The 14,060-nt window shown below is 44.2% G+C and overlaps 1 protein-coding gene across 3 annotated transcripts; it reads left to right on the top strand.

Annotated features, from left to right (window-relative positions):
- Window position 1: 1 nt before the first annotated feature.
- On the top strand, window positions 2-13,877 carry NUDT5 (nudix hydrolase 5). Of its 3 annotated transcripts, XM_030480472.2 has the most exons (11): window positions 2-151; window positions 1,861-1,962; window positions 4,102-4,210; window positions 8,123-8,190; window positions 9,307-9,359; window positions 10,350-10,457; window positions 10,991-11,086; window positions 12,018-12,119; window positions 12,524-12,532; window positions 13,236-13,289; window positions 13,555-13,877. In XM_030480472.2, the coding sequence occupies exons 3-11, from the start codon at window positions 4,148-4,150 to the stop codon at window positions 13,659-13,661; spliced, it is 660 nt and encodes a 219-aa protein (XP_030336332.1). In that variant the 5' UTR covers window positions 2-151; window positions 1,861-1,962; window positions 4,102-4,147; the 3' UTR covers window positions 13,662-13,877. The 3 variants fall into 3 exon arrangements, with proteins under 3 accessions (XP_030336332.1, XP_030336333.1, XP_030336334.1); XM_030480473.1 differs by lacking the exons at window positions 2-151; window positions 1,861-1,962 and having other exon boundaries at window positions 4,017-4,210; XM_030480474.1 differs by lacking the exons at window positions 2-151; window positions 1,861-1,962; window positions 13,555-13,877 and having other exon boundaries at window positions 12,524-12,586; window positions 13,236-13,263.
- Window positions 13,878-14,060: the final 183 nt, after the last annotated feature.

Below are 14,060 nucleotides of genomic sequence, written 5' to 3'. Positions count from 1 at the left end.
CGCCATCGCGGGTGCACACGGCGCGGCTCCGCCTCAGCGGTGACCTCGGTTCACCTCAGGCGCCGCCTCACCGCTGACCGCTCCCGGTGCTGTTCCCGCTCCAGGTCCCGGCTCCCCTCAGCAGCCGGGCCGCTCTCCCGGCCTCGTACGGGTGCGTGGCCCGAGCGGGGGGTTCCAGGGTGGCTTTAAGGGAGCTGCGGGTGTTTTTCCTGCCTGGCAGGTTTTGTTTTCCCGCTTTGTGTTTGCTTGTGTAAGGTTTTATCTCTGCAGCGTTATAACGGAGCTCTGCAGCGGTAGAGCTGCCTTTCTCTCGTCAAGCAGGGCTGCGTTTTGGTTTATTACTGTTATGCCCCATCCCTGGCAGTGTTCAAGGCCAGGTTGGACACAGGGGCTTGGAGCAACCTGCTCTAGTGGAAGGTGTCCCTGCCCATGGCAGGGGGTTGGAACTGGATGAGCTTTAAGGTCCCTTCCAACCCAAACCATTCTATGGTTTTGGGGAGGGTCGAGTAATGACTGAATAATGCATTCTTTTTAAGCTGTTATCTCTTTGCATGTTGTCCCCTGTGTGGAAGGCTGGGTTGCTTCCATGCTCTCACATCTGCCATTTGAAGCTGCCTCCCCAAGCCCTCACACATCAGTTGTCTGGAAGGTTGATAACAATATGGAGATGCCACTCATCCTCTTCTGCTTATACAAAATGGTTTTTGTTGTTGTCTGTTCTGCAGGGCAAGAACCAGTTATTTTTCCATATTCTCTTTGGTGCTGAGAGCATCATCCACATTGCTAAGTACCATGACAAAGATGAAACATTTTTTTCCCCCACATTTTCCTCTCCTTCTCTCATCAACTTCCACTAATTAATTGAGTTTGTTGCTAGAGTCATATTGCTGAAATCTCAGTGCACTGACTGATGGTAACAAGTTTAAAGTGACTTAGGAGCTTCTGTGATGTTTACCCTCAGCATACTGTTGGTATCATGCATAAAGCTCTGCCAGTGTCGCTTTCTGCTCATTGTTTATAAGAAATGCTGTATTTTGTTTTATCTTTAGCTTGCCTTAGGGCACCATTGCTGAGTTTACATTAAACCTGGTTGCTGTCAGCTGGGTTGTGGAGTTTGGATCAGAGAATAGCTTTTGAAAAGTGATTTAGAAAAGCTAATCCCTCTGTCATGACTTGGATAGAGGTTAAGGTAAAGCCCTCATAGCTTGGCTACGCTCTAAGCTGATTCACAGGCTGCAGTTGGCTTAAGATTTTAATTCCTGGGAAGGATAATTTGGAAGCTGTAGAATGATGAGATCTTTTGTTGAAAAGAAGCTACTCAGTAAAGTAAAAAGCCATAGGAATAAAGTTATACTTTTTATAAATGGTATGCCCTTTCCTGGTCTGAGTTTGACCCCACGTGAAATAAATGGAACAAGTAGCCTGATTTGCCAGCAGAAGAACCTTGCTGCCTGAGGGCTACAAGACAGGGTCTATTGTGAAACCTAACACAGGGCTTTAGAAACCTAACACCGTAGTGTTAAGTTTAATTCTCAGTTGGAGCTAATTTTGTTTATGCACAAAAGGTGTTGCCACCCTTGACAGTGTGACTAATGTGAGGTACCAGAATTGCAGCCTTCATTTAACCAAATGGTGTTTCAGCTTTCTAACAGCAGAAATTCTCACTCGCATTCAGTCTACTGAATTTGGGAAAAATTCCTTTTTTGGTGGAACTTTTTAAGATGTCGCTCAAACATAGAGTTATTGCACCCACTTGTGGAGGAAATCAAAACCACAGAAGCTGCAGATGAGTTCCTCTCTAGTTTAGGTTTTAGTGATAATTCAAACCACTGAAGCTGTATAATTTTTTGTTGTTTTCAGTCATAAGCCACCCTTGAATCTGTCCACTGCAGAAGAGAGAAAACTGTGTTGAAAACTTCTGCCATGAGATGAGCTTCTAGTATGGTTTTGTAACTGATACAGGTAAGTATTAATACTGTTCTACAAACCATTACTGTAGCAGCTTGTTTGACTTAGGGTACAATTGGGGTTAATCCACATTTGAGAAAGATGCACTGATACTTCCAAACTTATGTAGAAAAATTAGATGATCAATGGAGCAGGATTTCCTGTGAGGGGAGACTAAAAGATGAAGATTTATGGAGCCTTATCAAAAAAAGGAGTTTAACAAGGATATGGTTTGCTATCTGCTCTCTCGATATTTTTATACAGTCAATCAAAAAAGCTCTAATTCTTCCCAAACAGGAGGTGTTGTAGGTAGGTATATGAGGGGTTTCTATTTTTAAAGCTGTAAACTTTCAGCATCACACAGAGCCTCCTTTGGCTGTTTACTCTGGATGATGAGGAATCTCTTGGAACTGCTATGCTGGGATGCACTTCTTTTGCATAGGTTTGGTGGAAAGCTTGATCTTGTATTTGAGAGCCACGGCAAGGGACATGGCTGTTGTCCAGCTACAGCTCTTACATCCTGAGTGAAGAGAGTTTGCTGGCTCAAGAACAAACTGGTAACAGCAAACTGAACTAATGTGGGGTAGAAATTGAATGATAAGTGAGGTTCTAGAACAGTTTTTCTTACAAGTAGTAGTAAGGTAGATAGAAAACCTACATAGTTATAAGATGGAGCTTCATTGTTTTAAGCAAGGATTATAGAACATATTTTTGAAAGAACAGAATTGGGTTTAATAGGTCAGGGTTTCTTTTCAGGACTTATGTTGCATAAAAACAACCTGAACGTTAGACCACTTTATCCAACAAGACTGTCTTAAGAAAGAGCCTGCCCTGTGGACATGCTGTGGAAATGGATTTATGTACGTTAGTTTTAATCCTGCTGATAAACAGAGCTATTTTGTAGGACCTATTCCCTTTAACTACTTTGTGGAATTAAAAGCAAATCTAATATGTAAGAAAGCTGATTGTTGCTGCATGCTCTTAAATGTTTCACAAATGTGGAGTAGATGTTATCTGAAAAGGATGTAGATGAAGTAAGAAATGAAAGTGCCATAATTGGGTATGACAGAGTGGTCACTTGCTTCTGGTACTGTTTATTGCTGAAGACCCCAGTCTGAAGTCATCAGAAAGATTCCTGTTGACTTTATGGCAACTTTACAAGCATCAGTGCTAAGAATTACAGAGATCTTTAAGATTAGCCCATCTCTCCTGGGGTTTAAACTGTTTCACTTCTTTGTCCTGTCTTTTTACTCAGGATTCATGCTGATTTTCAGGACTTCTGAATTACAACTTAAAGTCAGAGTTGAGCTTCCTTGAAATAAGAGCTTCTGTGCTGAAAGTGCCCCACAGCTCCGCAGTGAGACGGGGGCTAATGGTGAATCTCTAATGCATGTATTTTAGTGCTGCCTGATGTGGCTTTCAACTAGAACTGGGTTGGGAGAGTGAATGGACAATCTTATCTTCTTGCAGAGCTGAGGCACTGAGCTGCAGGTGCAGAGCATTGCTTTGGGCACGTGGTCAGTTGCCTTTTGGACAGTGTTAGCCACATCATCGCCAGTAAGCACGACTGACGTGCTGTGGTCACGCTAACTGCATGTGCCACCTAGGCTTGCAACACAGGTGACTTTTTGACCTTGTTTTTTGGGGAAGGATTGAGTCATTTAGGTGTTTGTGATGCGTGGAAGGTGGAGGTAGGCTCTAGTTCTGACCCTTTCTCAATAGCAGACAGATTTTACCACCAAGATCTTCTTGATATAAGGTTTTTTCCCACTTTGACAGTGGAGTGCGTAGGCCTGTTGTGGCAGTGCTGTCTTGACAGAGCACTTCACCCACATCAGGATGAAACAATTTGACTGAAACGGATCAATTTCATCTCTGTGTATGTCTGACCTTTGAATAGTTAAGCAGGGTGTCTTCAGCCAGCGTAGCCGCTTGGCAGCTGATTGGACTGTTACAACTATGTAAGTCAGGGCCCTGACCCAAACTTCTGCTTCTCCTTGAATTATTCGACTCTGAAACCATCAGGTGGAGCTGAAAACTGAACTGACTTGCCATCACATGTCCCTAACTTTCTCCAGCAAGTTTTATTTGTTAATTTAGAATGCAGAACCTTTTAACTTTTCTCTGAAAGCAAATATTGACTTTGTTTTATAGTAACCTGGACTTTGCTCAGGAGGGGAAAGGCCTGACGTTCCTGAAAATGGCAGCTGAGACATCCACAGAAGTTCCAAAACCTGCTAGACAGTTCGTCCTGAAGGAAGAGGTACAACACGCTTGGCTTTGGCACGTTCTGTTGTTAAATGACGATTTGAGACTGAGCAGAGTTCGGTGACTGCAGAGTAAGAAATGCTATAGATGCTGTGTGCTTGTAAGAATCTGTTCAATAGACAAAACACTTCTTCCTGATGGGCAGAGAGTTTCAAAGAGGGTGGCATTTCTCTTTGTTGAAATAATCAACAATTATCAGTGGGGAAAGAGGAATCTACAGTGTTGCATTATTTTAAGCTGCTTTTCAGGGGGGACTTTGCAGTTGTTTCTTGTGTTGTCTGTCCAGGCTGTTTGCAGAGTTCGGTAGTAATGCTGATACCTCTGAGAGACTGTACCATCGGTGGATCATGATGCTCAGCCTTGGTTTCCATTCCTTCAAGATGATGAAGGCAACTAGGAGTTGCCTTCACATTTAGGATTGTACCTTCTTTGATGCTTTCTGCAAGGGTTTGAATTTAGAGAATTGCTCTTTAAAGACATTAGTAAGGAGGTAGTAAGAGCTTTCAAATAATATTGTGCTCACATCTTCACAGAATCAGAAGATATTAAGTCCCAAGGAAGGAATTTGGAGGTAATCCTGGGTGTTTATTAGGAGCACCCTCATTTAAACTGCCTCTATTTGTTTCTCTTCTCCTTTGAGTAGATTCTTAGAAGTTAACCTTTGGTGTTAAAGTGGCAACAGCATCACGCTGTTGCTGTAACATGAATGTAGTTTCTTTTATCCAGCATTCCTTCCTTGGAATGAACACCCAGTCTTGTAATTTCTCTAGGTTTCAAGGTAAAAAACTTTTCAGGAGACAAGAGACTTGTGGTGTTGGAGTCTGTTTATGGCTCTTCCCATGGGATGGTTGTTTAATGTGAACATTTCTCAAGCATAAGGGGTTTAATCCTTCTAAGCTTTTGGGGTTTTCTATAAAGACCTGTGTTTTTGCAGGCAACATTTTAATTTTATCCTCTTTTTTTCATAATGCCTCTTAGTTCCTCTCCTTGGGAATGTTGTACTCCCTGGTGTCATTGGAAGTTTGGAATTAGCTTTTATTATTTTAAGCTATTTAATTTGTTCGGTCATTCTGTGGAATTAATACAGGAAAGTATTAACCATGCCTCTGCCAGTGGCCCTTGTATTGAAAGTGGTTCTGTAACTCTTCAGTAGCTGCATGGTCTGATGTTGGAATATCTTCTTCCATCAAAGTGGAGCTGATTTTGTTCTTCCTGTTTCTGGGAGCTCTGTGGCAGGCTAAAAGCTGTACTTAGGAATACCTGATTGAAACCAAGGCATTTTGTTTGATGTTGCTTCTTTTGTACCCTACTTTTTATTTTTCTTCTGTCTTTTTGGAGTGTGGACAGGTCTCGTTTCTTACAGACCAGGGATTGCTTTTTCCCTGAAGATTCCTGGGGACAATGATGTTGTTCTGACTGCAGCCATTTCCCCCTTTCTGCTTAGCAATAACTTGGTGACAGGGGGAATGATCCTCCAGTTCTGTTGAATGCTGCAGCGATATGGGACCACCTGTAATCTATCTCTTTGTGTTCTCTGCAATGTTTAAAGACATTCATGAACACAAAACATTTGTGTTTACTTCACTGAAGTGTATTCCTCTCTTTGGACAACCACTGGAACATGATTTTCATCTATTTTTCTTCTGGATCTTCCTGTACTCTAGTTCTGCACTGACATAGGAGCTATTTAAAGTACACCTAAATGCTTCCAAACTGAATTATTTCTTGTCTCTGTAAGGAGCACAATATCTTTTATCTCCTTTCCTGCTGGTTTTGTGACCACAAAGCCATTAGTAGGCCTTTTCGAGAACACAGAGCTCTCCTTTTCCAATTCCTGTTACATGGAAATATTATGCTTTCCAAAAGAAATGCCAAAACTCCTACATGTAAAACACGTGTGGCAGGTTTGCAACCATGGGAGTGCTACTGTTACTTCAATTGCCTGGCAAATAGTTCTTCCGAAGAGCACATTACATGAGTTCATCCAGCTCATTTATAATTTCCTGGATACTTGAATCGCTTCTGGTTTGACTCCTGCTCCCAACTGGTGCTGTGCTGTGCCTGTGCACCCTAATTAGAGCTGCATCATAGGTTACATTTTGTTTCTCTACATTCTTTTTTCAGTTGGTGAATCTCTCACTTTCAAGTTCAAGATCTGCATGGCCACACAGGCCCTATTAGCTCCTGACCTGCGCTAGAGCATTCCAGTCTGCCAGCCACGTGAATGGCCTCTCAGACTTCATCCTTTGCTACAATTTTATGTTTTGGGGTTTTTTTCCAGATCCTCATTTCATAGAATCATCAAATCATAGAACAGTTTAGGTTGGAAGGGACCTTAAAGCTCATCCAGTCCCAACCCCTGCCACGGGCAGGGACACCTTCCACTAGAGCAGGTTGCTCCAAGCCCCTGTGTCCAACCTGGCCTTGAACACTGCCAGGGATGGGGCAGCCACAGCTTCTCTGGGCACCCTGTGCCAGCGCCTCAGCACCCTCACAGGGAAAAGTTTCTTCCTCCTATCTAATCTGAATCTCCCCTCTGTCAGTTTAAAGCCATTCCCCCTTATCCTGTCACTAGTTTTTGTAAACAGCCCCTCTCCAGCTCTTTTGTCAGCCCCTTTAGGCACTGGAGCTGCTCTAAGGTCTCCCCTTAAGGAGCCTTCTCTTCTCCAGGCTGAACCAGCCCAGCTCTCTCAGCCTGGCTCCAGAGCAGAGCTGCTCCAGCCCTCAGAGCAGCTGGAGCCTCCTCTGGGCTCACTCCAACAGCTCCATGTCCTTCTTGTCTTGGGGGCCTCATTGCTGGGCACAGGACTGCAGGAGGGGTCTCATGAGAGCAGAGTAGAGGGGGAGAATCCCCTCCCTTGACCTGCTGCTCACGCTTCTTGGGATGCAGCCCAGGACACGGTTAGTTTCAGGGCTGCAAGTGCACATCGTTGGTCATGTTGAGCTTCTCGTCAACCAGCACCCCCAAGTCCTTCTCCTCGTGGCTGCTCTCAGTCTATTCTCTGCCCAGCCTGTATCTGTGCTTGGGATTGCCCTGACCCCGGTGCAGGACCTTGCACTTGCCCTTCTTGAACTTGATGAAGTTTCCCCTTGCTTACACTTGCCCCGTTGCTGTCAGCAATGTGTCTCATTAGATAATGGGAAGTGCTTTGTTCATCTTCCTGTTTCCTTCTGGTTTCTGTGGTCAGACCTATGGCCAACTTGATACAAGATTCTACAGACCATCCTGTCTGCCCATACCTTCAGCAAACCTTAAAATACAAGTTACATTAAAAGGAGTAATTTGCTGGGCTAATACCCAGGGCAAATAAACTCATTTAGCTCAGAAAAGACACTTTGTAATAACATTAATGCCAAACTCTCAATCAGCAGCTCAGAAATGCTGAAAGGGCAGGTGTGCATCACTGCTTACAGAAAACAGCAGTTCCACAAGGCCACGGTCTGAAATCACAGCAAGAAACGTTTCAGAACAGTTTGGTTTTCAGTCTTGCATGCTCAGGCATAGGCCATGCTCTCTGAGAAGTGGGCAGTCATGATCACCAGCGTAGCTGAAGTCTGTGCAGACCAGTCACCCTTTTTCATTTGAAACATGACCTTTGCAAAGGCCTTCTAAAAAAGATGAGGACTTTCCAGTGCATAAAATCCCAGTGAATTCATTGAAACTTGCTTATAAAGTCACTTTAAGAGAAGTTACTGGGCTTATCTTCTGTTCCTATTCAAGAACTTGGAGTAAATGTGTTGTTTCTGGATTAGCTGCAGGAGTGTTGTTGCATGTTCCTGCAGGTATTCCACTGCTGAGAGTTTGTCCTCAAAAGCATCCAAAAATAGACGCGTTGTTTCTCCCTTTAGTTCCTAAATTGGGATTAATCTTATAATGTATTTAACCAAATAAAATTGTGTATTTCAGGTAATTGCAGAAAGAAAATGGTTGAAGCTTGAAGAAACAACTTACACTGATCCCTTTGGTAAAACCAGGTAACTGCCTCTCTGGCATTTCAGATTCCTGTACTGTTCCCAATCACACAGCCTAGCCCCAGGCTGGAGAACAGGAGCATTCCAAACCTGTTACTCAACACAAGATGAGAGTTGTTCACTCTCCAATTCCTTTAGAGTTTGTACTGTTTGGATGAAAAAACCTCTTACTCTAGCAGAAGTGCTGGCATGTGGGATTGAACTGGCCTCCTAAATCCTTCTGGGCACACTGGACTCTGGTTTACTTGGCATTTCCAGTGCCTTGCAACTGGGCAGAAGCAAGTTCTAGCCACACAACTAGACTGTGATGGCCAGAGTCTGCCCCATGGCTTTTTTGGTTCTTCACTGAGGCTCCTTTTCTCCTGCTCATGGTGCTGGTACTACTGACAAATGACTGTCCTCTCATGTATTATCATGCCTGTCCAATCCTTTGGCATGCCTTAGTTCTGCTGTATTTTTCTAGGTGTGACAATGTGGTTTTACATCCCTCGATGTGTTAGATTCTCTGCTGCTGGACTTCTCCAGTGCCTCCCAATTGATCAGCACAGAAGCCTTGTAAAAAATAGCCAAGATTGGAGTGTTTGTGAAAGGATTTTTATTGCTGGTGGATTTGGGGGGTTTTGCTCATCCCATCGCTTACTTTGAGAGAGAAGCTTTGGTCTTCCCTGCCTGTGTGCTCCTTGTGCGCTCACGTAACCAAGCTAAGCATATTTATACTATATAAACCTTATGTAAAAGCAGGATAAAAGATAAAATGCACATGCTTTTGTTACAAATCTGACATGTTTTATGTATGAATTGCTTTATTTTTGCACTTTTCCAGGATCACTTGTACAAGACTTGCCTGTTTTGTGACAATCACTCATATCTTCCCTTTATTTTTAGTGATCTTAAACAATCCCTAATCAACTATTTTCTCTCTCCCTCCTTTAAATAGGCTGATCAAAATTATACTACAGACATTTTACAGTGCCAGTATGTGCCAGGGCCTGCCTAAGGCTGACTGCTTGCTTATAGGGCCTCACTGTGTGATGGTTTATTTTGCTTCTAAATGAAAGTATCAATCAAGGGTAGAAGACAACTTACATATTCATTTGTTCTTTCCTCTGTGTTAAACAGAACTTGGGAAACTGTAAAGCGTACTAGCAACAAAAAGGGGGTCTCAGCTGATGGTAAGACATTGGTGCTTTTGTTTGCATTTTTTCCTGGGAAAGATCTTGTGATAAACTCACAGACCTTAAAGCAGCTTCCAGTGCTTAAAGGGGCTGAAAAGAAAGCTGGAGGGGGGATTTTTACAAGGGCAAGTAGTGACAGGACAAGGGGGAATGGCTTTAAACTGAAAGAGGGGAAATTAAGGTTAGATATAAGGAAGAAGTTCCTCCCTGTGAGGGTGCTGAGGTGCTGGCACGGGGTGCCCAGAGAAGCTGTGGCTGCCCCATCCCTGGCAGTGTTCAAGGCCAGGTTGGACACAGGGGCTTGGAGCAACCTGCTCTAGTGGAAGGTGTCCCTGCCCGTGGCAGGGGTTGGAACTGGATGAGTTTTCAGGTCCCTTCCAACACAAACCACTCTGTAATTCTATGAATGAATGAAGATGTGGAACAAATAGCTGAGCAGTGTTTGCCATACCTCTGAGCTAACGAAATGCAAAAATGTCAGTGTTGAAGAGCCAGAACCTTACTGGTAGGAGTGTTTTCCCAAGATCATTTTATTCCCTTTAGAACAGTGGAACAATTTCAAAGATGTCCTGGGTGCCCTGGCAGAGAGAAGCTCACAGCCTGGTGAATAGGGCCTGCTGTGAGGGGCTTGGGATACAGTTCTTTTTGGGAGATGATTTAGCCATGAAGGGAATGAGTAGGGGAGTTCCATGCATTGGCTCTCAAACAATCTGCAGGCAAGAGAGCACTTCACTGGGTACTGGTGGGCTGAGTCAGTCTTGCTTGGTACATGTGGCTCGTTTGCTGTTTGAAGATCCCATTTTGGGCTTTTATCTCTCACCATGCTTGATAGAATGAGGTTAAATCCATAGCTCAGCATTCTGGAGCAGGCATCTAAACGTTTAATGCCCAGAGTAACAGTGCTTGTGCTCCTTTCCAGATCTAGCACCAAGTACTTTCTGCTGTGCTCTCATTCTATGTCCTTGTGTCTTCCGTGGCTATTCGTAGGTGTCGCAGTGATAGCGGTGCTACAGAGAACCCTCCACTACGACTGCATTGTCCTCGTGAAGCAGTTCAGGCCCCCAATTAATGGCTATTGCTTGGAATTTCCTGCAGGTAAGTGGTTGGAGCATTAGGATGCCACAGAAAGCTGACAGCTAAGTGTGTTTAGATGTGCTTGGAGTGTCAGTCTCAATGAAGCAGCTCTAACTGGAAAACCGTGGTGAGCTCTGTAGCTCAGTGTGCTATTCCCAAATAGGAATATTTGGTGATGAAGGATGCAAAATGGGCTCGTTTTAGCAGATTGGAGACATTTTGCACAGCAGTCTGGTAGAATATTGCATTTCCCTCCACTCCTTAAGAGTCAAAGCATTTGGCTTCTTTCCCTCATGAGGATATTAATGCTGTTTCCTGGGAAGGTGGCAGATAATCAGCCTGGGAAGGCTTCTGTAGACAATCAGCTGAAGACGTGGGCAGCAGCCTGATGAATCCAGGAGCTGGAATCCTGCCTAATGCTTCAGTTTTATCCCTCTGTAAAAGTAGTGTAGTGAGGATGTTTCACCTCTTCCCTAAGGCTGGATTCGACCTGGGATGGGTGTTGTGGTCAAGTGCTTGCTCTCAGTTGTTCCTGTGTGTTATTTATCTCACAGGCCTCATTGAGGAAAATGAGACTGCAGAAAGCGCTGCGTTGCGAGAGCTGGAGGAAGAAACAGGGTACAAGGGGGAGGTCATTGAATGTACTCCAGGTCTTTGCTTTCTCTTTTATTTCCCACCCAAAGCTAATTCTGCCTTTGACGGGTACTCTGAATGTCTGCAATGCTCTAAAAGAAAAAGGGCTGAGCAGGAAACTCTACACAGATGAGCAGGGAGCAGTATCCCATGGCTGGTCCTTGCTGAGGCAGTAGCTGGATTCCTGTTATCATGCAGGACTGAAGTGACAGTTTGATGTCTATAGGGGAAAACCTTGCTGTTAATTAAGATCTTTGACACAAACCCCAATTGTTCAAGCTGTTATTTAGCATTTTAGTAGGAAGGTCTAAATTGCTGGACTTCATGTGAACAGCTTTTGTGAACTTAGGTATGAAATAATAGCTACGTGATGCAGCCTGAGTGGAGGTCACCTCGTGCTGCTGTGGGGAGCTGACAGCGCTCAGGTTCTGCAGCCAGAAAGGAGAGAATAATTGGAGTAAATCCAGAGATCCTTTGGAATGTGATTGTTGCCAATCCAAAGCAAAATGAAGACAAAATGAGGATCACAAATAAAACTTAAGAAGGTAGAAAGGTGAGGCAGCTTCCCTAGGGTTTCAAGTAAATGTCATTATAGTTGAGACTTGGCTCTTGATTACCAGATACAACACACTGGGGACTGAGATGGAGACAGATTAGACTCAACTGAGGAAGTCTATACGGGAATTGTAGTTCCCAGTTTAACCTGCAGCCTGTGGGATGGCAAGTAAACCCAGCTGTGGAAAACAAGTCTTACAAGGGATCTGTAAAAGCTCTGAAAGCACAGAAACCTGTGAAGACAAACTTTTCACAACCCTTCCAGCCTGAACATATGCCAAATACATGTTCTCCTACTGTATCAGATGCACTTCCGTGAAAGCTTTTGGTAAAAAGTCAAGGTGCCTGACTTGTGCTTTTGACAACTTAACTTCTGCATGTGCTTGTTGGCAGCTCTCTGCTTGGACCCGGGTTTGTCAAACAGCACCACGCACATTGTGAGCGTCACCATTAACGGGGATGATGCTGAGAACACGAGACCTAAGCAAAAACTGGGTGAGTTTTGTGCCATTTGTGTGAAAATTCAAGAGGGTAACAAAAGGATGGGTTTGAAAGAACTGTCCCTACCACTGCAGGGACATCTGTCCCACCTGATGTAGATGCTGGACAGCCTTTAAATCATATCCTGCAGTCTAGATAGGCAGACCTGTGTTTCTTTGCTGAACTCCCTGGGGAGGCCTCGATGTTCAGGTGTTGGGAAACCCACAATGAGAAATCTGGGTGCCACACTTCAGTGGGGGCCATAAGCACCTGTGAACCTTGATATTCCTCTTAGTTGTGGCTTGACCTTGGAAGTAACTCCAGTGTCACTCACAGTCAGCTATCAGAATGCTTTCTAGTTGTAAGCTCTATGTATGTTGAAACCCTTAACTTAGTACTTTTTCTTACTTTCCTTGCAGATGATGGAGGTACGTTGGGTAACTGCTCCCATTGGCAGCAAGGTCAAGAGTGAGCTGCGTAGGGCAGGTTTTACTGAGAACATGTCAGTTAAAACTGGTTTTTATTTGGGCTTGGTCATCTCCTGGCCCTAATCAAACATGCATGAGACTGACTTTGTCCTAGACATGCGGCACTATTGCATCAGTTCTCTCAAGCATTGCACCTATAGCACCAGTATCTCAGGACATACAAATTACTGAATCCACAGTAGGTGTAGAGGAAGCCCCAAAGACAGTGAATTCAGGTGGACAGGGGAGGAGTAAGCCAACACATACTCATTGAGAACAAACTCTTTGTGCTGTTTTGGTCTTCAAATGCATCTATAATCCATTGCTGTACCTGTAGAAACCAAACAACAATCTACTGCAGCATGTTTCCCATTTCTAGAAGGGAGAAGGTCTCCCTTCAGAAGGGTTCTGACCCTCCATGGCTGTCAGCTACACTCTTTTTCCCAGTTTCTTTCTGCCAAACCTGTTTTTTAATGACCCCAGCCCCTGCCTTCCCCCATTTAACCAGCCTTTTGGCAATATGTAAAGGCTCAACAGCTTTTGGATGCTGATGAGCATGAAGTCAGTTGGTTTTCCCTTCTAAACTGTAAGGAACAGGACACTGAGGTAACTTCCTGTACTGTTTGCGAATTTAAAGGCGTGTAACACTTTTGTTCTCTCCTAGAATTTGTGGAAGTTATTTCAATTCCAAAGAACGACCTACTGCAAAGAATTGATGGTAAGAGCTTGCTGACATGTTAAAGGCACTTTGAGAAAGCTTTAGCTTCCCTCCTCACAGCTCCTCATGGCCTTTCTCATCTGAGAAAACTCTGTCTTAAAAAGCTGTGAGAGACTCAGCCAGGGCAGAGCTAGTGACAGCATCAGGTGCTGGCATGGAGAACGCATGTCTGTAACGCTGTACAGCTTTGTTGTAGTGAAGGAGTTGCATTGCTGCAGAGGAGGGGTTTAAACAATCTCATAATTGTATTTTTCTTTCTTTCCAGAGCTGGTAGCAGAAGAGCACCTGGCAGTGGATGCCAGGGTTTACACCTATGCATTGGCCCTCAAGCATGCAACAGAAAAACCACTTCAAGTCCCTTTTATGAAGTGAGAAATGCAGTTGGAAGCTGCCCCGTTCGGGTGGCTCGGAAGTCTGACTCTCCTTGTAATACAGGTCCTTTGCTTTACTCGTAGAGCAAAAGTATTTGTAGGAATGATTCTGGTATTTTTATCTGGAATTATGTAACTAACAAAAAGCGTCCCTTTAACTGCTCAGGCTCTCAGGCCTGGGCTGAATAATGGCAATAAAAATGCTGTTTAATTTTCAGAGCAGCTCATCCCTCACTGTGTCACTGCAGCGTAAGGAAGGTGCTCAAGTGACTGTAGTTGATGTTGTACCACTCCCTGTTAACCTGAGGTGGGGCAGGAACAGCACCCATCTTCCTCATCCCTTGTCCCCACACACCAGCAGCAAAACCACCATTGGTGATTCCTCCATGCCAGGAGCATC

Source organism: Strigops habroptila, chromosome 3 (genome assembly GCF_004027225.2).
Source record: "Strigops habroptila isolate Jane chromosome 3, bStrHab1.2.pri, whole genome shotgun sequence".
Classification (NCBI taxonomy): domain Eukaryota; kingdom Metazoa; phylum Chordata; class Aves; order Psittaciformes; family Psittacidae; genus Strigops; species Strigops habroptila.
Note: the sequence above shows the minus strand (reverse complement) of the source record. Positions and strands in the feature narration are given on the sequence as shown.